Source organism: Ictidomys tridecemlineatus, chromosome 4, assembly GCF_052094955.1.
Source record: "Ictidomys tridecemlineatus isolate mIctTri1 chromosome 4, mIctTri1.hap1, whole genome shotgun sequence".
Lineage (NCBI taxonomy): Eukaryota > Metazoa > Chordata > Mammalia > Rodentia > Sciuridae > Ictidomys > Ictidomys tridecemlineatus.
The window spans coordinates 97,630,096-97,653,574 of NC_135480.1; the positions used below are offsets into that span (position 1 = coordinate 97,630,096).

Below are 23,479 nucleotides of genomic sequence, written 5' to 3' on the forward strand. Positions count from 1 at the left end.
GTTTTGCTGGCCCCAGTGACTTTCTACATTTGCCCTGTCACACTTAGAGTCCTCCTTTGCCCTCTTAGAAGTTAACCACTTCTTAATTAATAATTCTTTGTGTTAAATTTTAAACTAATACTTTCCACTTCAAATTAGTGATATGGTTTCTCTCTCCTGACCGGGCTCTACCTAACACAATATTGTTTATCAGATCAGGAAAATTCTTTGTCTTTATCTTTTCAAATATTACTCTGATCTGTTCTCTCTCTCATCTCCTTCAGGAAATCTGATTTGAGGTATGTTGGGCAGGATCCGTGATTGATGTTAAGTTCAGGTGCAGATGCCTCCATGTAGACTGGCCATAATGGAGACAAGTGCAGTGGACGAGCAAAAGAAGGAGCCAGTTTGCAGATAATAGAGGCTCCTAATCCTCCAAAGAGAGGGAAAGAATAGAAAGATAAACTGCCTAAGGATGTTTTGATTTACAAGGCCAAATTAGGTACCCTATAATTAGTTTCCATTATATTCTACTATTAATAATTCTTTTTAAAATATTCTTTTAAATATTTATTTTATTTGTTCTTTTTAGATATACTTGATAGTGGAGTATATTTTGACATATTATACATAATTCTCTTTTTACTTGAGATTCTTTGAGTGTCTGTGCCTTGTAACCAAAGGGCTCTAGCTAAATCATCACCCAGGGAATCCTGGACACTCTCTGCAATTGCATTGGGTGCAATGTGACAACCACCAGAGTTTTGAACATCTACTAGGTGGTCCAACCATGATTTAGAGTAGTGGGTATAAACAGAACTGAGCCAGAGTCCTTGATCTAAGGGAGCTGGTGATTGAGTTTATCATATAAGTAAAACTTAGTTTGGGAGGAAAAATTGACAGATAAAACCTGGAGCAGATGTGATAGCATAAAACCAAGTGCTTGGCTGAAAGGAATGAATTCTAAGGGCAGCATGAGTTCAGAAATGGGTATGTGAGAAATTCTTAAAGGAAGTAGAGGCTGAAAGTTCACTTTGAAAGAACTGTCAGAAGAAAGGAGGAGATGTGCACTGTCCTATACTGCTGTTGTGGGTGTCCTTGGTGTCACATACAGATGGGAAATGTAAGCATCAAAACTGGTTATTCACTGCAACACTGTCACTATACTAGGTAATTGGCAACAACCTAAATGTTCATCAATGGGGGATTTGTTAAATAGATTATGGTACATTTGTATAATGGGATATTATGTAGCTGTAAAGAGAATGAGGGGCCTTCTTATGAATTGATATTGAAGGATTTCCAAGATGGATTATGAAGTTAAAAAAAAAAAGTAAAAAAGAAAAAAAAAGAAGAAAGAACTGTCAGGATTTGGATTACCTAAAAGGAGTAGAGAGGCTGAGCCATGACTGGGGAAGGGGTAGGGGGTGAAATTGCAGATGGTGCAGGGCAGGGGTGGAGGACCGGGAGCCACAGGATGGCCTGGACTTTACAGAAAGCTTTGTCCGGGATTTTTTTTTTTTTTTTTTTTTTTGTGTGTGTGTGTGTGTTGCTGGGGATTGAACCCAGGGCCTTGTGCATGTGAGGCAAGCACTCTACCAATTGAGCTATATGCCCAGCCCCTTGTTCGAGTTTTTCAGATTTCATCTGAGATTCCTCCTTAGCCAACATTCCTTAGCCCTGAACACATTTTCTATTCTCATTTCCCTCTTTTCCTTTTTTCATATGCTTAAATTTAAACCATCTTTTATGTCTCTCTTTCCTGGGGGATCACCACAAGAATGAGGATGATGGAGTTGCACGTCTCTCTGAATGTTGGGGTTCTTCTGTGAGTTAAATGATTTCCCTGGTGAGCTGGGTCATTCCGGGTCTGCAGTCTTTGGTGACTGACCTTCACCCCTGGCAGAGCATTGCATACAGCTCAGGCCCTCCCTCTGCCACTCCCTCTTTCTCCTAGATTCCCTTCTCCAGGAATTTCATCACTTCCCAGAACAGCCAGAACATCTGTGGTCTATTTCTCTGTTAGTGTTTAACCAAACATCTGTCTTTATGGGGTGGGCTGAACTGGTGGAAGGAAGACCAAGAGCCCAGCCTCAGAAAGACAACTCCTGCAGGGTGACTCCCTGGCTTCTGCAGGACAGGGAGGGGGCACTGGGCTGGTGGCACAGAGTGAGACACAATGGAATCTGGCTTCACCTCCAAGGATGAGTATCTAAGGCATTTTAACCCTCGGGATTACCTAGAAAAATACTACAATTTTGGGTCCAAGCCTTCTGCAGAAAATCAGATTCTTAAGCATCTTCTGAAAAATCTCTTCAAGATATTCTGCCTAGGTAAGTTTGTCTGTTGCCTCTGTATCTTCTGTCTAAACATGAGTGATATGGTCAGGGCATGACTGGATTTGTGTCTAGCTGTTATTATTTTGACAACCTTTTTTGGCATCACGCATTTATTTAACTAGGATAAAAGCTAATGTTGACTGAGACATTTTGCAGTTTACAAAGTGCTTTTATATCCATTATCTCATTCGGTCATGCAAAAGGGAAATCTCGGAACCTGAGTGCTATCCTTGAGTCCACACTGATTTGCTAGGTGACTAGAGGGAGCCATTTAAACTCAATGGGCCACTTAAGAAATTGAGACTATAAGTTCAAGGCCACTCTGGGCAACACGTTAAGATCCTGTCTAAAAAAAGAAAGAAAGAAGGAGTCCAATACTTATTTGGTTCTTCACTGAAAGGAATGTAGCCAATATGCATGAAGTAAAGACCTTTCAACGTATTAACATAACATGTTAATATGTTAACAAGTTCTCAACCTATTCAGAACTAGGTAGTTTTCAGGGCCAGGGGACATTATATAAACTTAATTTTTAAACAACAAATAAACTTTCTTCAAAAGCATTCCTTAATAGTTTCTACGCTCTCTACGTCTTTCAGGATCAGGGATCTGTACACCAGACATATATCTTTTTTCTTTCTTATAGACCTTAAAACAGTCCAATAAAACATGTCTCTACCCTGAATTGGGGAATGGAAAATGAAAAGATGCTTTACAAAAGGACTGTGAGGGAAGTATGAATAGTCTGGTGGTCTGTCTTTGAGGATAGGCGACATAATCCCACTAAAGATACTACCAATGTGGCTGTCTGCTATCCTATGATTCCTGACCCCCCCTTCCTCATTCAAACCAGGTGGTGTGAAGGGAGACCTCCTGATAGACATTGGCTCTGGGCCCACCATCTACCAGCTCCTCTCTGCCTGTGAGTCCTTCAAGGAGATCATTGCCACTGACTACACAGACCAGAACCTGCAGGAGCTGGAGAAGTGGCTAAGGAAGGAGCCAGGGGCCTTCGACTGGTCTCCTGTGGTGACCTACGTGTGTGACCTCGAAGGCAACAGGTAGAGCAACTGGTGTCTGCTTCTCCACTTTCTGAGGGTATCTTAGTGACACTTGGATGTGAACTAAGGATTGTCCTTAGAATTCAAGAATTCAAGTCAAAAACAGAGAGATGAGAGAGAGATGGGGGGAGGGGTGTATCTGAATGGAGAATGAGCTAATGAGAGAAAAAGTTGAAATGTAGTTGTGTGTGTGTGTGTGTGTGTGTGTGTAATTGTGGGTTTGTGTGTGTGTGCACCAGAAAAGCAGAAGACACAGGGAAAGAGCTGAACAGATGAATACTGAGCCAAGAAGAAGAGACACACAAGCTTTTCAGACCCGTGGGGGTCAGGGGCAGTGTGTGGTTCAGTTACCATGGATCCAAGTTTTAGGACAGCATCAAGTAAGGGCCAACCAGCTCCTCACCAGCAGCCTTCAGGTGCCAGGGCTTGCCCCTCCCTCTCAAAAGTGCCATTTTCTTGCTAGGCATCCAAGCAAAGGTCTTGGTTGTGAGTGTGCCTAATGCTGGCACCACCGAAACAGCCAAAAGCTGACTAGGTCTTCTTTTTTTAAAAAAAAAAAAAACTCATATATAAGCAACATAACAGAAATTATGGGAAGAGAATTCATTATTCATCATTCATAAAGTCAGGGTTTATATACTCATAGATAATGAGTTAAAATCTTCACTACCACATCTACAAGTAAATTTATGCAAATGAATCTTGTTTAATTCACTAATTTCTTCCCACAAGGAAAAATAGAACCACTGGAAGATGTTACCTGGTCTGCATTTCGCTTGTTTTTTTTTTCTTGCCCTGATGTGCCTCCATCTCTTCCTAGTTGTACTACCGTGACTGTTCTTCTGTCCAGCTGACCATTAGCTCCTGGGCCATCCTGTCATTGCTGTAGGCTTATGGCCAAGACTCCTCAGGCTCCCGTAAAAACTGTAAATAAAGAAGAGGCAAAGAGATAAAAAAGAAAAGGGAGAAGAGGAAAGTATTTCTCCTCCTTGGATCCAGCTAACCCTATGTGCTCAATTATATTTTCCTTCTTCTTTTCTTTTAATGCTTCTGTAGTTTTTTTGTTTTCCATATCTTCTCCTCCCCAATTATCTACGACTTAATTTTTACATGACTTTCCCCATCTCTTCCATGGACCCAAAGTTCACTTTTTCCTGTATTTTTCTACTTCTTTACATGCGACACATATTGTGTAGTCTTTCCATTTCTTTTTCACTTACAATGAGAATATGTATACGTATATAATTATTAAATTTATTTTTAACGAATATGGAAAAACATAAAAACTCTATGTATTAATGGGGTAGCTTAGGATGTTTTGATCATTGTGTAATGTTTCAATCAGATTAAGCATATCTATCTCCTAGGATATTCACTACTTCTTTATGATGAAAGCATTCAAAATCCTTTCTTTTGGCTTCTGAAATATATAAAGCAGTTGTTATCTCTAGTCATGCCACCCAGGAATGAGATTATAAACCCAGCCGTGGAATTGCTGGGATATATGGTAATTCTATGTTTAATTTTCTGAGGAATCGTCACCCCATTTCCCATGATGATTGTCCTAATTTACAGTCCCACAGTGTGCCAGTGTCCCCTTTTTCTTTGCCAGCACTGTTGTCTTCTGTGTTTCTGGTAAGAGCATTCTTACTGGAGTGAGCATTCTTACTCATTGATTTATATTTCCCTGATGACTATTGATATCGAGCATTTTTCACACATCTGGAGGCCATTCCTGCATCTTCTTTTCACAAATGTCTGGTGCCCATTTTTAAATTGGTTTATTTGTGTCTTTTGTTGTCATTGTTTTTCTTTTGAGTTTTTGAGCTCCTTGTATATTCTGGATGTTAACCTCTTATCAGTTATATAGTTTGTAACTATTTCTATTATATATCATCAGAGTAAAGAGAAACTGTCGGTTTTCTCTTTACTCTGATGATTGTTTTCTTTGCTGTATAGATAAGTTTTAGTTTGAGGTCATCCCATGTGTATATTTTTGCTTTTTCTTCCCGTGTTTGGGGGATCTTGTCCAAGAAATCCTTTCCCATTCCGATGTCCTAAAGCATTTCCCTTATGTTTTCTTCTAGTAGTTTCATAGTTTTTGTGCTGATTGTAACCGGAGAGAGTTAGGAGTCTAGTTTCACACTTCTGCATGTGACTACCCAACTTTCACAGCACCATTTATTAAAAAGATGGTCCTGGGGCTGGGATTGTGGCTCAGTGGTAGAGCACTAGCCTAGCATGGGCGGGACCCAGGTTCCATCCTTGGCACCACATAAAAATAAAGGCATTGTGTTATGTCCATCTACACCTAAGATGGTCCTTTCTCTAGTGTATATTATTATTAGTAGCTTTGTTGAAAGTCAATTAACTGTAACTATAGATACAAGGGTTTTGTTTGGGGCTCACTATTCTGTTCCATTGGTCTATGTGTCCATTTTTGAGGCAACACTATGATTTTTTGATGACCCAAATTTGTAGTATATTTCGAAGTGAGGTATAATGCTTCTTCTGGTTTTGGTCCTTTTTGCTTAGGATTACTTTGAGTTGGGGATGTAGCTTCGTGGTAGAGAGCGTGTTTAGCATGAATAAGGTCCTGGATTCAGTCCCCAGTAACACCAAAACAAACAAACAAGATTACTTTTGGCTATTAGGGTAAGGAGTGCTTTTTTGTTGGTTTGTAGTTTCATATAAATTTTAGGATCCCCTTTTCTAGTTCTTTGAAGAATGTCATTGATATTTTGATAGGAATCTCATTGATACTATAGATTGATTTGGGCACTATGGATATTTTAACAATTTGATTCTTCCAGTCTATGAATAATAATCTCTTTCCAATTTTTGTCCTCTTTAATTCCTTTCATCAGTGTTTTATAATTTCCATTATGAGACCTTTCACCTCTTTGGTTCAGTTTACTTCTAAGCATTTTATTTATTTATCTTTTTTTTTTTTTTAGTTTTTAGTTTTGGCTATTGTAAACTGGATTGCTTTCTTGATTTCTATTTCAGGTGATTCACTATTGAGGTATAGTGAATCATAAAGCAGTTTTGACCTTCAGGCAAAACAATCTCCCTCAAGAAACAGGTGTTGATACTTTTTGGATCCTAGCTAAGGGAATTGGGATTAACTAGTTAATTCATTCAACAAACCTGTGTCGAACAACTATGACATGCCACATAATACCAGCTCCTAGGTCAGAACACTGAACAAAACAGAGGAAGGCCCATCCCTCCTAGAACTCACATCAGGAAAGTCAGGCAAAGGCCAGATCATTTAGGACCTTCTGGTCCAAGTTAAAAGATTATGGGCTTCACCTGCAATGAGAGGTGTTTGGGATGTATAACCAGAGAACAATCACATTTACAAGATCTCTCTGGTTGCTGTGTGCAGAATGGATTGAAAGGATTTAGAAGGAAACAAGAGATGTAGAAAAGAAATAACTTAAATCCAGGTGAGAAATGATGGTGGCTTGTTCTTCGGTGATGAAGAGAGGTAGATTATTTTAAGATCAGCTTTTGAGCTAGAATGAAAAATGATTATTAAAGATTGGGAATGAAGGCAAGGAAATGTCAAACGTGGCTCTGTCCTTGAACTTTAACAACATGGAGAATTAAGGTAATATTACTGAATCCTAGGGATCAATATAAACTTTTGCAAATTTAAAACACTCATAAAGAATATGCCTGCTCAGACTCTGTTCTGGAATGAAGGTCAATTCAGTTCTCTAGAATTGCACTTATATTTGATTCCCATCTATTAGTCAACTTTGGTTTATTCCTAAAAGCCAGCTTCCCTTCTAAAACCAAAGTGTGCTTCTGTTTCTTCGGTGTTTCATTTGTTCTAATGGGCTGCAGACTTCCTACAGGTTTCTTCTTCTCAAGGTTATTAGTATTCTAAACTAAATAGTACTTTACTTACATATTGTTCATACATTGTCTTATTGGTAGTTAATGTGGATTGTCAAATGTCAGTTATTGAGGTAACTCATTGGTGGCACAATGCTTTTTAAAATGAATAAAATCAATGTTTTATTTTATTTTTCCAATTAACATTTTCACTACCACCCAGAGTTGTTTAAATTCTACTGGGCTTCGGATACAAAAACACATCAAAAAAATTGTGCACCATGATCAAGTAGGATTCATCCCTGGGACGCAAGGATGGTTCAATATACGGAAATCAATAAATGTTATTCACCACATCAATAGACTTAAAGATAAGAACAATATGATCATCTCGATAGACGCAGAAAAAGCATTCGACAAAGTACAGCATCCCTTTATGTTCAAAACATTAGAAAAACTAGGGATAACAGGAACTTACTTCAACATTGTAAAAGCTGTCTATGCTAAGCCGCAGGCTAGCATCTTTCTGAATGGAGAAAAATTGAAGGCATTCCCTCTAAAATCTGGAACAAGACAGGGATGCCCCCTATCACCACTTCTATTCAATATAGTTCTCAAAACACTGGCCAGAGCAATTAGACAGACAAAAGAAATTAAAGGCATAAAAATAGGAAAAGAAGAACTTAAATTATCACTATTTGCAGATGACATGATTCTATACTTAGAAGACCCAAAAGGGTCTACAAAAAAACTACTAGAACTAATAAATGAATTCAGCAAAGTGGCAGGATATAAAATCAACACGCATAAATCAAAGGCATTTCTGTATATCAGTGACAAAACTTCTGAAACGGAAATGAGGGAAAACACCCCATTCACAATATCCTCAAAAAAAAATAAAATGCTTGGGAATCAACCTAACAAAAGAGGTGAAAGATTTATACAATGAAAACTACAGAACCCTAAAGAGAGAAGTAGAAGAAGATCTTAGAAGATGGAAAAATATACCCTGTTCATGGATAGGTAGAACTAACATCATCAAAATGGCGATATTACCAAAAGTTCTCTATAGGTTTAATGCAATGCCAATCAAAATCCCAACGGCATTTCTTGTAGAAATAGATAAAGCAATCATGAAATTCATATGGAAAAATAAAAGACCCAGAATAGCAAAAGCAACTCTAAGCAGGAAGTGTGAATCAGGCAGTATAGCAATACCAGATTTCAAAATATATTACAGACCAATAGTAACAAAAACAGCATGGTACTGGTACCAAAACAGGCGGGTGGACCAATGGTACAGAATAGAGGACACAGAGACTAATCCACAAAGTTACAACTATCTTATATTTGATAAAGGGGCTAAAAGCATGCAATGGAGGAAGGATAGCATCTTCAACAAATGGTGTTGGGAAAACTGGAAATCCATATGCAACAAAATGAAACTGAATCCCTTTCTCTTGCCATGCACAAAAGTTAACTCAAAATGGATCAAGGAGCTTGATATCAAATCAGAGACTCTGCGTCTGATAGAAGAAAAAGTTGGCTCCAATCTACATATTATGGGGTCAGGCTCCAAATTCCTTAAAAGGACACCCATAGCACAAGAGTTAATAACAAGAATCAACAAATGGGACTTACTTAAACTAAAAAGTTTTTTCTCAGCAAGAGAAACAATAAGAGAGGTAAATAGGGAGCCTACCTCCTGGGAACAAATTTTTACTCCTCACACTTCAGATAGAGCCCTAATATCCAGAGTATACAAAGAACTCAAAAAATTAGACAATAAGATAACAAATAACCCAATCAACAAATGGGCCAAGGATCTGAACAGACACTTCTCAGAGGAGGATATACAATCAATCAACAAGTACATGGAAAAATGCTCACCATCTCTAGCAGTCAGAGAAATGCAAATCAAAACCACCCTAAGATACCATCTCACTCCAGTAAGATTGGCAGCCACTATGAAGTCAAACAACAACAAGTGCTGGTGAGGATGTGGAGAAAAGGGTACACTTGTTCATTGTTGGTGGGACTGCAAATTGGTGTGGCCAATTTGGAAAGCTGTTTGGAGATTCCTGGGAAAGCTGGGAATGGAACCACCATTTGACCCTGCTATTGCCCTTCTCGGACTATTCCCTGAAGACCTTAAAAGAGCATGCTACAGGGATACTGCCACATTGATGTTCATAGCAGCACAATTCACAATAGCTAGACTGTGGAACCAACCCAGATGCCCTTCAATAGATGAATGGATAAAAAAATGTGGCATTTATACACTATGGAATATTACGCAGCACTAAAAAATGACAAAATCATGGAATTTGCAGGGAAATGGATGGCACAGGAGCAGATTATGCTTAGTGAAGCTAGCCAATCCCTAAAAAACAAATACCAGATGTCTTCTTTGATATAATGAGAGCAACTATGAACAAAGTAGGGAGGAAGAGCAGGAAAAAAAAGATTAACTTTAAACAGAGACATGAGATGGGAGGGAAAGGGAGAGAAAAGGGAAATTGCATGGAAATGAAGGGAGAGCCTCATTGCTATACAAAATTACATATAAGAGGTTGTGAGGGGAATGGGAAAATAAACAAGGAGAGAAATTAATTACAGTAGATGGGGTAGAGAGAGAAGATGGGAGGAAAGGGAAGGGGGGATAGTAGGGGATAGGAAAGGTAGCAGAATACAACAGTTACTAATAGGGCATTATGTAAAAATGTGGATGTGTAACCGATGTGATTCTGCAATCTGCATTTGGGGTAAAAATTGGGAGTTCATAACCCACTTCAATCTAATGTATGAAATATGATATGTCAAGAGCTTTGTAATGTTGTGAACAACCAATAAAAAAAAGACATATTGATTAATCTTTCTAAAAATTAATCAATTTTGTTAATATTTTTAAATAACCAACTTTTGGCTTTGTTGATTTTTCTCTATTTTGGTTCATTTCCTATTTTATTGGTTTATAGTCTTATTTTTCTTATTTTCTACTTCATTGTTCTTTTATTGTTAAAAATTATTTTTCTAGCATCCCAAAATTCTTCCTTTTAATTTTTCTCACTTCTTAAAATGCAAGGTTAAATCACTGATTTCCTGTGTTTATTTCTTCAAATGGAGGCATTTAAAACTACAAATTTCCCTCAGTGCTGTTTTAGTTGCATCCTATGATTTTTGACGTATTGTATTTTTTTTGCTATATGATTTGTCATATTTTCTAATATTTATTTATTTATTATTTTTTAACCATGAATTATATAAAATTGTGTTGTTTAGTTTACAAAAATTCAGGGGTTTTCTTGATATCTTATTGTCATTGGTTTCTAATTTAATTTTGTTGTAGTTAGGGACTTATATGTGGTCCAGCATATAGTCTATTTTGGTGAATATTATATCTGCTATCTGCATTGAAAAGAATTTACATTTTTCAGTTGTATGTATAGTTTCAATAAATATCAATTAAGTCAGGTAGAATTATAGTATTTTTCAAAATTACCTCATCCTGATTTTTTGTTCACTTGTTCTATCAATTGCAAATAGAGAATTTAACATCTCAAACTATGATTGCAAATTTATCCCTTGCTCCCTATAGTTTTTTTAACATTTGCTTTGTGCATTTTGAAACTCTGCTATCATATGCATGCATTTTTAGGATTATTATGTCTTCTTGATGAAATGATCATTTTATTATCATGGAACATCTTTTATCTCCAGTAGCACACTTTGTCTAAAAGTCTACTTTGCCTGACATTAATATGGCCATATCAACCTTCCTGTGCTTGTCTAGATATACCACAATAGTGTTGTAGGCAACCTCTAAGATAGCCCCTAATAATTCTGGGCTCAAGTGTTCACACCCTTGTTTAATTTCCTAGAATATTCTTTGGAATCTGTGACTCAATTTTTACTAATCTGGTAGAATGCATTACCAAAAACAAAACAACAACAATAACAAAACCCACCACTACACACATATTACAATGGCCAAAATCCAGAGCACTGACAACACCAAATGTTGGTAAAGATGTGTAGCAATGGGATCTCCTAATCATTGCTCGTGGAAATGCAAAATGGTATAGCCACTTTGGAAGATAATTTGGTTATTCCTAACAAAACTCAACATGTTCTCACTATATGATTTAGCAATTGCACTTTTTGGTATTACCCAAAGGAGTTGAAAACTTGTATCTACCCATTGATGTGACTATGGACATTTATAACAACTTTCTTCATAATTGTAAAAAATGAAAGGTGACCAAGATTCAGCAGGTAAAGGAATAAACAAATTGTGGTATATCCAGACAATGAACTATTATTTAGCATTAAAAAGGAATGAGCTATCAAGAATATTTGTGTCCCTCCAAAAATCCCACATTGAAGTCTTCACCCCATAAGGTGATGGTTTTAGGAGTTAGGGCCTTTGGGAGGTGCTCAAATCATGAGAACTAAGCCTTCATGTGTGGGGGATTAATTCCCTTATAAGAGACCCTGGAGAGCTCTCTAGTTCTCCTTCTACCCTGTGAAGATTCAAGGAGAAATCAGTCATCTGCATTCCAGAAGAGTGTCTTCATCAGAACCTACTGTATCAGTACCTTGATCTTGGACTTCCAGCTTCCTTTATAAGTCGCCCATTCTAGGGTACTTTGTTGTAAACTGATTAAGACTATGTATATTTGTATTTACCCATGTATCTGTGCTGTCTGGTGTTCATTCCTTTCTGAAGATATGGGCTTCTGTCTGGCATTCTTTCCCTTCATCTAAAAACAAACAAACAAAAAACTCCTTTTAGTCTTTCTTACTATACAGCTTGGCTACAAGTAAATTCTCTCAGCTTGTCAATGTCAGATAAGCATCAGTAATTTTTTCTTCTTCTTCATATGAGGAATTTAACAATTTTTAATACCTAATGTGCCTCTGGCATCTCTCTTCCCACTATTTATTCTTGAAATCTGAGATATTTAAAATCAAATATTGTAATTTGAAGTATTATATTTTATTTCAAGATCCATGGGGACATTTTCTTTGATTTGTAATCATATTTACAGTTATTTAGACATATTTCGTGCTCATTTTATATGATTTTTTGTAATCACTGAGTTTTAATTATAATTCATTTCTTAGTTAACTGAGTAGATCTCCAAATAATTTTTTCAGGAAGACCACATAAGTGACATATTTTCCAAGCCCATGTGGGAAGGAATTTTTGTCAAATTTATACATGAACAACATCATAAAATTGTTCAATATTGCTTAAGTATTGCCTTATTTTTCCTGGCATTTAGTAAGAAGTTGAGAGGGGTTATTTTTATATGTCATTTTAACCTCAGAATTCTAACCCCTTAGAATTCTATACATTTAGCCTTTAGAGTGAAGATGTAGTCTTCGAAATGAAAGTAATTTCATCCTTCTCTTTACTATTGAATGTGTGATTCCAAAGAATGAAATTGACATTAACTAGAAAAAACAAAACTATAGCTATGAGGATGTTTGGACAATATCAAAAATTATTAAATAAATAAGGAATTTACCAGAATTTGTGGATTTTCAGAGAAAGTTTGGATATATATAAATAAAGATCCCAGACATATAATGCAGCTCTCCAAACTCTAAATCATGTGTCAAGAAGGCTTTTAGAACTTTGTTCTCAATTTCCCTAGCCATCACAGGCTTTTCCATCTCATTCAAAAACGAACCCTTAAAATTTTACAGGATACTAAAAGCATTACTTATCTCATGCTGGAATCTTCAGCTTGGAACAATTTGCTCTTGAGACAACCTCTTTTCCAGTCTGTTAGAATGAGGAACTGTATTTTTGGCAGTGAGTTTCTGCATTCCTGTCTTTATCCTAATGCCAGATCCTGTGGCTCCAACTATTTTGAGAATGATAGTGATCCCGCTCAACTATATCTTTCTCACATCCTCAAGTACTTCTATCAACCTACAACCTATTTCCCCTAGGATTATTTCTTCTTTATCAGAAGCTATTTCTTGTGCTGACGGCTGCCAAGGACAATGAGCTGTTTCCTCCTCCTGTGTCTCTGGAGTATGATGCATACATTTAGAAATCACTCATTTTTTACAACTATCTGAAAGCTGTAAGACATTGGTACCAAACTCCTGCCTCACACTTTCAATTTATTAAATTAGAAAGTCCAACACTAATATACAACTACTCCAGCTTATGCCATGATCAGAAGAAAGTGAACTTTTCCCTTAAGAAATCCCAGAAATAGCATTCATTAGTCTCTGGCCCCTGGAACTTGGAACACACTACTTAAATCTGTGGTCCTCAGACTGGCAACTTCGAAGTCACATTGGGAGCTTGCTAGAAACGCAGACTCTCGGGACTCACTGGCCACTACAGCATTGGAGTCTGTGTTTTCACAAGAGCTGCTGGGGACTAGATGCACATTACAGTCAAAGAAGTGTTGATGTCTAGAGAGGAGCTTCCCACTGGTGTGCCAAGACACACAGGTGGGTTAGAGGGTGAATTACAGGTGTGAACTATGAACTGCTCTCAGCCCTCAGGGCTGCCAGGTGAAACCCAGAGAGGTGTAAAGAGCAGCTTTCACTTAACCTCAGTGTACCCGAGCAAAAGCCTGAGCACCTGCAGAGGCGACAGCTTGAGCACCCACAGAGGGTGACAGTTCTCTAACATAAATACTCTCTATGCAAAAATCTCCATATCTGCTTTAAAAAGATGTTGGTATATTGTCCCCACATACATACAATTGTGCCTGTTTTATTCTACAAACTAGTGGACTACCTCTGTCACAAAGCATTTCTGGATTTTCATGGCTTGCAAAAGGATATTGATACTCTTTCTGAAAATCAGGATCTTGAGGGTCAGGGTGATTATTTTGGTGATGCCTGGGAGAACTTTCTGCCTTTTATCAGGATGCTGCTCTCTTACATAGGTGTTCTGCCTGCATTACCTCTCTTGGAGAATGCACAGGGCAGGCTGAGAAACCTTCAGCTAGTCATTTCCTTCCAATTGTAGGTCCTTCTACTCGTGTGTCTCCAAGTCCCTCAATGCATTCAAAATAGAACTAAGCTGTATTACAGATCTGCTCTATTTCTGGTATTCTTAGCTCCTTGAATGGCATCATCATACAATTAATTGGACAAGCCAGAAGCCTGAAGTCAACCTCTGTCATGTTCCACGTCTAATCTAGTACTAAGTTCTGTCCGTTACACTTCCCGCATTTCTCTTGAACCAGTTTCTTTCTTCCAATATTTATCATCATCCTGGTTCTAGCTACCATCCTCTCCCTCTGAACTGGCCTCCCACTTCCACTGTTGTCCTTTCATTTGGTTTTCTCTGCTCTGCATGCCCAGTGGTTATGTCAAGGCAGAAATCTGATCATGTCACTCACTTTCTTAGCACCTCTTAATGAGGGGCTCTCCATGGCTTTTAAGAGAAAAAGCAAAATTCCCAGCATAGTCTATGTTATGGTTTGGATCCAAAATGTCCCCCAAAAGTTCATGTATTAAAGGGTTGATCCCCAAAGTAGCAGTATTCAGAGTTAAGGCCTTTGAATGGTGACTGGGTCATGAGGACCTCATCAATGGATTCACCCATTGATGGATTCATAATTTAATGGGCTACTGGAAGGTGATGGAAATTTTAGGAGGGGGAGCCCTGTTAAAAAAAGTGGGTCGCTGGGGGCTTGCTCTTGAAGGCTATATCTTGTCCCCAGCCCCTCTCTTTCCCTGTCTGTCCCTCTTCCTCTCCCTCTTTTCAGGCCACCATGAGGTGAGCAGCTTTCTCTGCCTCAATGTCCTGCCTCACCACATGCCCGGCCACCTGCCAACTCCCTTTCCTCAAAGTCCAGTCACAGCAGCATGCCTTCTCCATACGACCTTCCCACTTGCTGATTCCTTCTACTGGAATGTCTTCCTCCCCAATCATCTCGGACATGCACATCTGCCATGTCTCTGCTTACCTGACCTTCTTTTTGGAGGAATTTTTCTTGATACTCTAGACCAAGCCAAGATCCCAGCATTCCACCACAAATGCTCTGTTCCTTTCCTTCTTTGCATTTGTCAGTTTTAATTTCCATTTTTTTTTTGTGGATGATCATTGATTAATTCTCCCTAGCCCATCTGTAATTCTCCATGAGGATAGGACCTGTTTCTCATTTGTTCATCCTTAAGTTCCCTGTACCTAGCATACTTCCTGTCATATAACAGAGGCTCAAACATATTTGTAAATAAAAAGGAATGTTTGCATTTTGCCTTCCAGACTTCCTCCTGGAATGTCCACCTGACGCAGGTGTGAACTCCACCAAAGGCTTTCTAGTGATCCTTCTTTGTTCCTACAGTTCTTACACTGACATCCAAGTTCATTTGGACTTTGTGTCCTTGACAAGTTTTGATGGTTCTCCCTCAGGAGGGCCTGCAGGAATCTCTAGGGATGGGGATTGAGTGTATTGGAAAGGCTTGCCCAGGGGATTCTACTCACTGCCTGCCTTGCTGAGTGAGACAGGGCAGAAAGAACCTCCTCCCAATCTTAGGATAATTACCTGGGATAGGGGAAGAGACTTTCACACTGTGGTCTTTTCAGGAGTCCTGCTCCTTATCATTTCATTTTTTTTTCTCTCCCTCCCCCTTCCCTCAGGCTTTTATAGATAGAATATTTACAGAGAAAATAGCTGCCTTTTCTGCATATTGGTTCATTTGAAAGAGTTGATCTTTAGAAGGAGGGAAATGGCCACACTGCTGTTAGCACTGTTAGCATTCTGTAAAACAGCATAACACTTCTCCGGTGTGTGTTTATTGCCTACCCCTTTGAGCTAAACGTGAGGCTGAGTGGTAATTGCTTGGGTCTCCAGGAGAGTCCATTTCCCTGCAGTGTACTTGCAGGCCCCAGGAGCCCTGAGGTGTAATCTGCACGCTGCTGCCTTGGCAACTGAGTTCACCAATGTTTGCTGTCCCTCCAAGGACAAGCAGGTATCTGCAACAGTGGGTGTTTCTAACAAATTCCCCTCTCAAATTGGCACATTCTCTGTGAGCTTTCAAGACTTCACAGTGTGTCTCACAGTTTGGGAACAATTTCCATCATCCTCTGACTGGCAAGTACTAGTTCTGTGGTAATTTGTGTCTTTAAAACCGTTTGATACACAATAGAGCACAGAGGTCCATTCTGCTTCTGACGTAATCACTTAAATACACATTCCCACATGTTCCCGACATAAAGGGTCATTTTAAACATGTCCCAAAGAACATTATGTGGTACTGCTTTAGCTTTTTCTATACATTTAACTTATCCATGTGTGCAGATAGGTTATTTTTTTCTGTTCTAGATTATTTACCTATTCAAACCTGTGTTTCTCACAAACTTCTATAATGTCGAATAATAAGTTTTTATTTTAAAGGGTTCTATCAAGTCATTCATAGTCTGTCAAGGCTGAGTGGCAGCTTTATAAGTAGTTTCCATGGCTTTAATTTCCCTAAAAGTAGAAAAAAAAATGTCCTACTTTGCCCAGGACTACCACAGGAACCCAGGATAGGGAATTTTCACTGCTAAAACCAGAAAATCCAAGACAAATCAGGACAAATGGTTACCCTACCACCATTTTTATGCTTGATTAGGGAACAGGCAGACCCCAATTGAAGGTTATTCCCTATGCAGATACCAGTTTAGTGGTTGGTAGGAATTCCCTAAAACCAATACCTTACTAAGCATCTTTCTCTTCTTTAATATAAGAAGCTATTGAGATACAACCCACATACCATTCAATCAATAGACCCATTTAAAATGTGCAACTCAATGCTTTTCAGTAGACTTAGAGTTGCACAAACCTCACCACAATCCATTTTAGAACATTTTCATAACTCCCCAGCCCTCTACCCATTAGCAGGGACTCCTACCTGCCCCTCCGGCTCAAGTCCATCTTCTAGCAAACACTAAACTAATCTGCTTTTAGTCTCTGTTGATTTTCCTTTTCTGGACATTTTATATGAATGGAATCTTACAATCTGTAGCTTTTGGGTTGTGGCTTCTTTTATTTACTATAATATCTTTGAGGTTCATTCATGTTGTAGTATGTATCAGAAAGAACTTCATTTCATTGACAAATAACATCCTCATTATAAGTATATGCCACATTTTATTTATCTGTTTATAAGTTGACAGACATTTAAGTTGTTTCCACCTTTTAGCTACTCATGGACATTCATATACAAGTTTTTGTATGGCTATGTTTTTATTTCTCTTGGGTATGCCCCTAGGAGTGAAATTCCAGGTCATGTGGTAACTTTGTTTAACTATTTTTGAGGAACTTCCAGACTGCTGTCCAAAGTAGCTGCACCATTTTACACTTTACCTCTGATTTTTTATTAATATTATTGTCATATTAGTGGATGTGAAGTATTCGATCACAGCTTTGAATTGCACTTCTCTGATGACCAGTGATACTGAGTATCTCTTCCTATACTTACGGCTAAGGTTTTAAATGGAAAATTTTAGCAAACATAAAAGATATTTGCAAATACATGGGCTGGGATCGTGGCTCAGAGGTAGAGTACTCACCTAGCATGCACGAGGCACTTGGTTCGATCCTCAGCATCACATAAATGTAAAATAAAGAGATTGTGTCCACCTAAAACTAAAAAATAAATATTTAAAAAATACTTGCAAATAACAGATTATGTGCACTCAACTTAAGACTTTTAACTAAATATGTTAATTGATGCCCACAAATAATTTCTGCTGTCTTAAATAATTCCACATGAAGGTAAATCTGCATGTTTCATGTAAGCCATTGACTGTGCCTCATGACTAGAAATAATCCCAGTGTAAGTCTCTCTTGCTTGTCTGATGTTGGGCCGTCTTCTGCTGTTCATCAAGCCTTGCTGCCCAAGTGACCATCTTCTCCCAGAGCTTGTATCAGACCATGGACTGTGTGTTCCCCAAATGTAAGACTAGATGTGCTTCGGGGTGCTTTGTTGGCCAACTTCCTCAAAGGGCTCTATAATGATGATCCCTTCTACCACTGCAGCATCGGGCCTGGGCTCTTAGACACTCATTGTTTCTTCTCTTTCTCTTACCTGTCTGATTTTCTGCTATTTCTTCTCCTTTTCCGTTTCTTCTCTCCAGTTTTCTTGTATACTCTAAGCATTTATTTACTTTTGGTATTTTGTTAATTTGTCCTTCATTTCTTCCCTAAAAAAATTCAAAAAGGATCCAGGCATGATAGTTATCTTTCCTTTACTAGAATTAATACCTGAGATAAATAGCTTATAAGAATAAAAGGTTTATTTGGGCTCATGGTTTCACATGGCTTTCATGCCTGTGGTGAGGTGGCACTTCAGGGCAGCAGCACATGGTGAACAAAACCATTCATCTCATGGCCCATAAAGGAAGGGAGAAAGAGGAAGAGACCAGAGTCTCATGGTCCTCTTTGAGGGCATGTCCCCAATGACCCAAAGTCCTCCCATTAGGTCCACTTCCTAAAGGCTCCACCATACCCCAACAGCACGTGGGCTTTGGGGGGAAATTCAGACTCACACCCTAGTACCACAGGACTCTATTCCAGCTCCTGCTCTTGTTTTCTCCTCTCCATTAATTGATTTTCTCTCAAGAAACTCCACTGATTTGACAGAAAATAACAGGATTACTGGCAAGGCTACCAAGAAAACGATGTCTGTCAGAAAATATACTTTATCTGCAATGTTTTTTGGAGACTGAGAATAGGGGCTAGTAGTTTTCTTTGTTCCCAGGGAAGAGGGGCTTCCCTGGGAACAGCTATAGGATGGTGATGAACAGCACCTAAAAACATCTGTGCATGATCCCACCCCGTCATCCATCAGCAGCTACTACCAAGATAACGTTTCAATATTCTAAACCCATGATTACTTCCTCAGCATGGGTCAATAGCTACTACCTTGCAGTTTGGCAGAAGGGACGAGAATAGTAGTAATAATTAATAAGTCAATAACAAAGCAGTGAGGAAGAGTAATTTCAAGGGTGGGGCAGTTCATTCATTGTAGAAGCAGACACCAGGGAATTCGTATGATTTCCACATTATTATTCACTTTATTAAGAGAGTAAGCCCAGCTCAGGGAATATGGTCACATTTAGATAACGAAATAGTCCCTCCTTTCCCCATTGGGATGTTTCTAAGGATGCTCATTCTTGTCACATGGCCATTTTCAGCCCCGACCAGAGAAATGTGGGGTCCCCAGGACTAGAGCAGCAAGTGACGCTGATGCTTAGTTGGTTTGTGTTTTTCAGAGTCAAGGGGCCGGAGAAGGAGGAGAAGTTGAGGCGGGCGGTCAGGCAGGTGCTGAAGTGCGACGTGACTCAGAGTCAGCCCCTGGGCGCGGTCCGCGTGGCTCCGGCCGACTGCCTGCTCAGCACGCTGTGCCTGGACGCAGCCTGCCCAGACCTCCCCACCTACTGCACGGTGCTCAGGAACCTGGGCAGCCTGCTCAAGCCCGGGGGCTTCCTGGTGGTCGTGGACGCGCTGAAGAGCAGCTATTACACGATTGGTCAGCAGAGGTTCTCCAGCCTCTCCCTGGGCCCGGAGGCAGTAGAGGCTGCCGTGAAAGAGGCTGGCTACACCATCGAGCAGTTCGAGGTGATCTCGCAAAGTTACTCCTCCACCATGGCCGACAACGAAGGACTTTTCTTCCTGGTGGGGCGGAAGGCAGACAGATCTGTATGACATCTCGAGATCTCAATTAAAGCAGTTCCTTTGACTTGCCCAGGTGACTCTGGGCCGTGGTCCTAATTGCCATGGTCACTGTGCGGAGTAGAGGCTAATTAGCTGGAACCGATGGTATTTCTAAGGTAGGGCTGGAGTGGTCACTCAGCCGAGCACAAACTCGTTGTCCATCTACTCTGGGCTCCACCCATGTGCTGGTGCCAGGGGACTGGAAGATGAGTAACTAGGATGTGCACTCTTCCCTGCCTGTGCTTAGGAAAGGAAACCTCGCTTTCCCAAACATCCAATCGTATGGCTCAAGCCCACAACCGCCTATGAAGAAGCTCTGCAGTCACTATTAGTTTCCTAAGGGCCCCAGATGCCTCTTTCACTTGCCTTCTCCTAGAGAGTCACACCCCAACCTTTGCTGCTGCTGGGCTGCCCTAGGCACAGGCATTCTCTCATGGACACCCCACTGACCAATATTTCTGTTCATCCCAGTGATTCTTTTTTTTTTTTAATCTCATTTTCGATTACAACTCCGCCACTCAACTAGCTGTTTCTCTATAGTCGAGTTCCACAGCCTTGCCCTGCCTCAGTTTTCTCATCTACAAAATGGTATTCACATAGAACTTCCTGTAGAGAGAATGAAAATGAATTGCTAAATAAAAAGGACCCAGAGTAATGGCTGGCATTTGACAGGCATTTGGTAAGTGTAAACTATAATCATTATTATCATAATCATCATCTTTGATACTAGTTGCCCAAAGCAGCTAGAAAAGATGTCTCAGTCTCCAAGTAGAAGAAAAGCTTCTGTTCTGGGCTGAAGGAATCTGGGCTCTTTACTAGCATTGCCTTCAAGGGGGCTGTGAAGAAATTCAGTTTCTCTGCCACATGCCACCAGTTCCTTTCTGATTTAAGAAGTAGCAAACATTTATTTAGCACCCTCTGTGCATCACTCCTGTTCCCCAGTGCCATCTGGCTCAAGAGCTCCCAATCACTCCTCAGGAGCTCCCAGGTGCTACCAAATGCAGTGGCACACCTGTAGCAACCCCGACCTGTCCAACCTCTCCTGCTCAGACTGCAGTGCTGCAGCCCACCTGCCCATCCGGGCAATGGTGGGGAGGGGACGAATGGCCTATTATGTAAAGGGTACTACCCCTGCCCATGGTTCTTCCTTGAACACCTCAGAGAGATAGAGAACACTTTCCATCTATCCCAGGGGTTGGTAAACGTTTCCTGCCAAGGGCCAGATACTAAATATTGGGGGCTTTTTGGTATCATATTTTCATTCTAAGCTCAATGACTCAAGAATGCAGTTGCAGCAGAAGCAGCCATAGGCAGTATATAAAGGAATATATGCAAGAGTTCCAATAAATATCACTTACCAAAACAGGTGGCCCAGGTGGATTTGGACAAAGGATTGTAGTTTGGGATCCCTGATGTAGACCCTGAAAGCAGATCTATTTGCACCTAAAGCTTAATATAGTTTCTTGTGAACAATCTGGTTAGTTTCTAAAACTCACTCTGACTCATAGGAGCCCAAACTCAGACCAAGGGGCTGACAAATAAAAATCAGAAAGGAAGCAAAGGGATGACAGATGGAGTGTCAATTACACCAATATTTTGCTATTTGGTGAATCCACAATAAACATTTGAAAAACTAACAGAAAAACAAACCAAAACATAAATCCTAGGTAGTAGCACTTCATGTTGTACTACTTTGTGAAGTTTTGTTTCAGTTTTACAAACGTTTCGATCTATCCTTCTATCCATCTAGCCATCCATCCTTCCACCTGCATACACATATTTGTTTTGGATCATGATACAGCATTTATTTCTGTAGGGTGTGATCAAAAATATGGAAAACAACTAACCTATACTCTGGGCATCTGGGATGCCTCTGATAGCCATCAGTCTTCTTTAATACAGAGATAACAGGCTTAGCCCCTATTCATAAAGAATTCCAAGTCACTGGGAGGAATTGACAAGCAAACAGTTAAAACTCGTTGAGAGAAGGGCTCTGAGCAGAATAAGCATGAGGCACTTGGAGAGAGGGTGCCAAGAAAAGTGGCATTTGCTCTGGGTCTTGCAGGCTGAATAAGGATGTGTTTGGCGACTGAGAAGGAAAGCAGGGGGACAACATGTACAAGGGCATGAAATGATTCCTCCTGACAGCAGACTCCTCCCAGGTTTGTTCTGCAAGGGAAGCCGGGACCTAAGCAAACATTTGGCTTCTGGTTTTTCATTTGCTTTCTCTGAAATCAAACAGACCAACCAAGTCATGAGCAAACACTGACTAGGGGTCATTCTGGTCCTAGCTTGTAAATCTCTTTGACCGTTGACCCAGCTCAGCTTTTCTCAGATCCACTTTCTGGGGAAGCATTCGACAGTCTCAACCTGAGCAAAGTTTTACGGTGCAGAAAGCCGAAAGTCCGTGTGTAATATCCTGGGAAACGACTGGGGAAAAGAAAGCTATTAAAAAGGTTGTTAACCCATTTGGTGTCAGGCAGCCCCGTCTCAGTAATTCCCATCATCTGGCTGTCAAGAGTAATAAAAGGAGATGTCCATGATATGACTTACTAGGTTGAGCTTTAAAAACTGTGACAGCCTCCTCTAATTTTAACCTCAGCCAACTGGAAGAATGTGAGGCGACCAATGAATCTTATGGAGGCTACAGGAGGTGGAAAAGCTCAGAACCAAGGGACAGAAAAATCTGATTGCTGTGAGAACATCAGTCCACCTTTCTCAGGCTTGGGACCCCTCTGGAAAACAGGGGCAGTAATCATCCCTTGGGACTGGATTGAGATCAAATAGGACAGCTGTGGAGGCATTTGGTAACCTGTTATTTGAGAGATATGAGAAAACTTAAATATTATTAACCCTGTGTGGCTACATTGGTTAGATTTTCTTAATGGCTGAGCAAGTATGACCTTCAAAACCTGTCTTGCAGATGCTTTCTAAGTTGGGACCACAGGCACCTGGAATCCAGAGCCCTCTTCATAGCTAGATTCTCATTCAAATGTATTTATTAAAGCGGTTCCTTTGACTTGCCCAGGCACTGGGCGTGGATGCTGGGGATGGTGTGTTGAAAATGACATGACCTCTGGCCTCAAGGGCCTAACCTTCCTGTGGGGAAGGCCAGAAAGTCATGTACTCTGACAGAGCCAGGAAAATACTGATCTTATGGTTCTCAGGACAGCCATTCGGGAAGTTTTTGCCTTTTCTGACAAAGATGTCAGAACAAAAAAAACTAGACCTTTCTTACAGTTCAGAATTGCTCAAAACACACCATTGTGAGCAGGATCACAGAAACTTTTGACTTCATATTTTCCACTGCAAGTAGTGATTGAAACTTTGTCGTCCTCCCTTCCGGTTATGGTCAAGACACAGCTTTGCACTTTGAATGGGAAGGCTTTCTGATGGCCAGCAGAGGGCGCACGTGGCTCTTGTTGAAGCCCTTCTTTTAATTTGCCCATTTACACAAGAAGGAATTTAAATTGAGATAAACCTTCCCAAACAAGAAGCCTCTCCATGCTATTTCCTTTTTGTACACTTCTACTTATGAGATGGCTAGGGAAAGAGGAAGAGGAACTCA

General features: G+C 39.9%; 1 protein-coding gene across 1 annotated transcript; it reads left to right on the forward strand.

The window, feature by feature from the left end:
* The first annotated feature begins 1,762 nt into the window (after positions 1-1,762).
* On the forward strand, positions 1,763-19,941 carry Nnmt (nicotinamide N-methyltransferase). The gene is made up of 3 exons (XM_005334201.3): positions 1,763-2,312; positions 3,172-3,379; positions 19,470-19,941. Exons 1-3 carry the CDS (start codon positions 2,159-2,161, stop codon positions 19,900-19,902), a joined length of 795 nt encoding a protein of 264 aa, XP_005334258.1. The 5' UTR covers positions 1,763-2,158; the 3' UTR covers positions 19,903-19,941.
* The last annotated feature ends 3,538 nt before the right edge of the window (positions 19,942-23,479 follow it).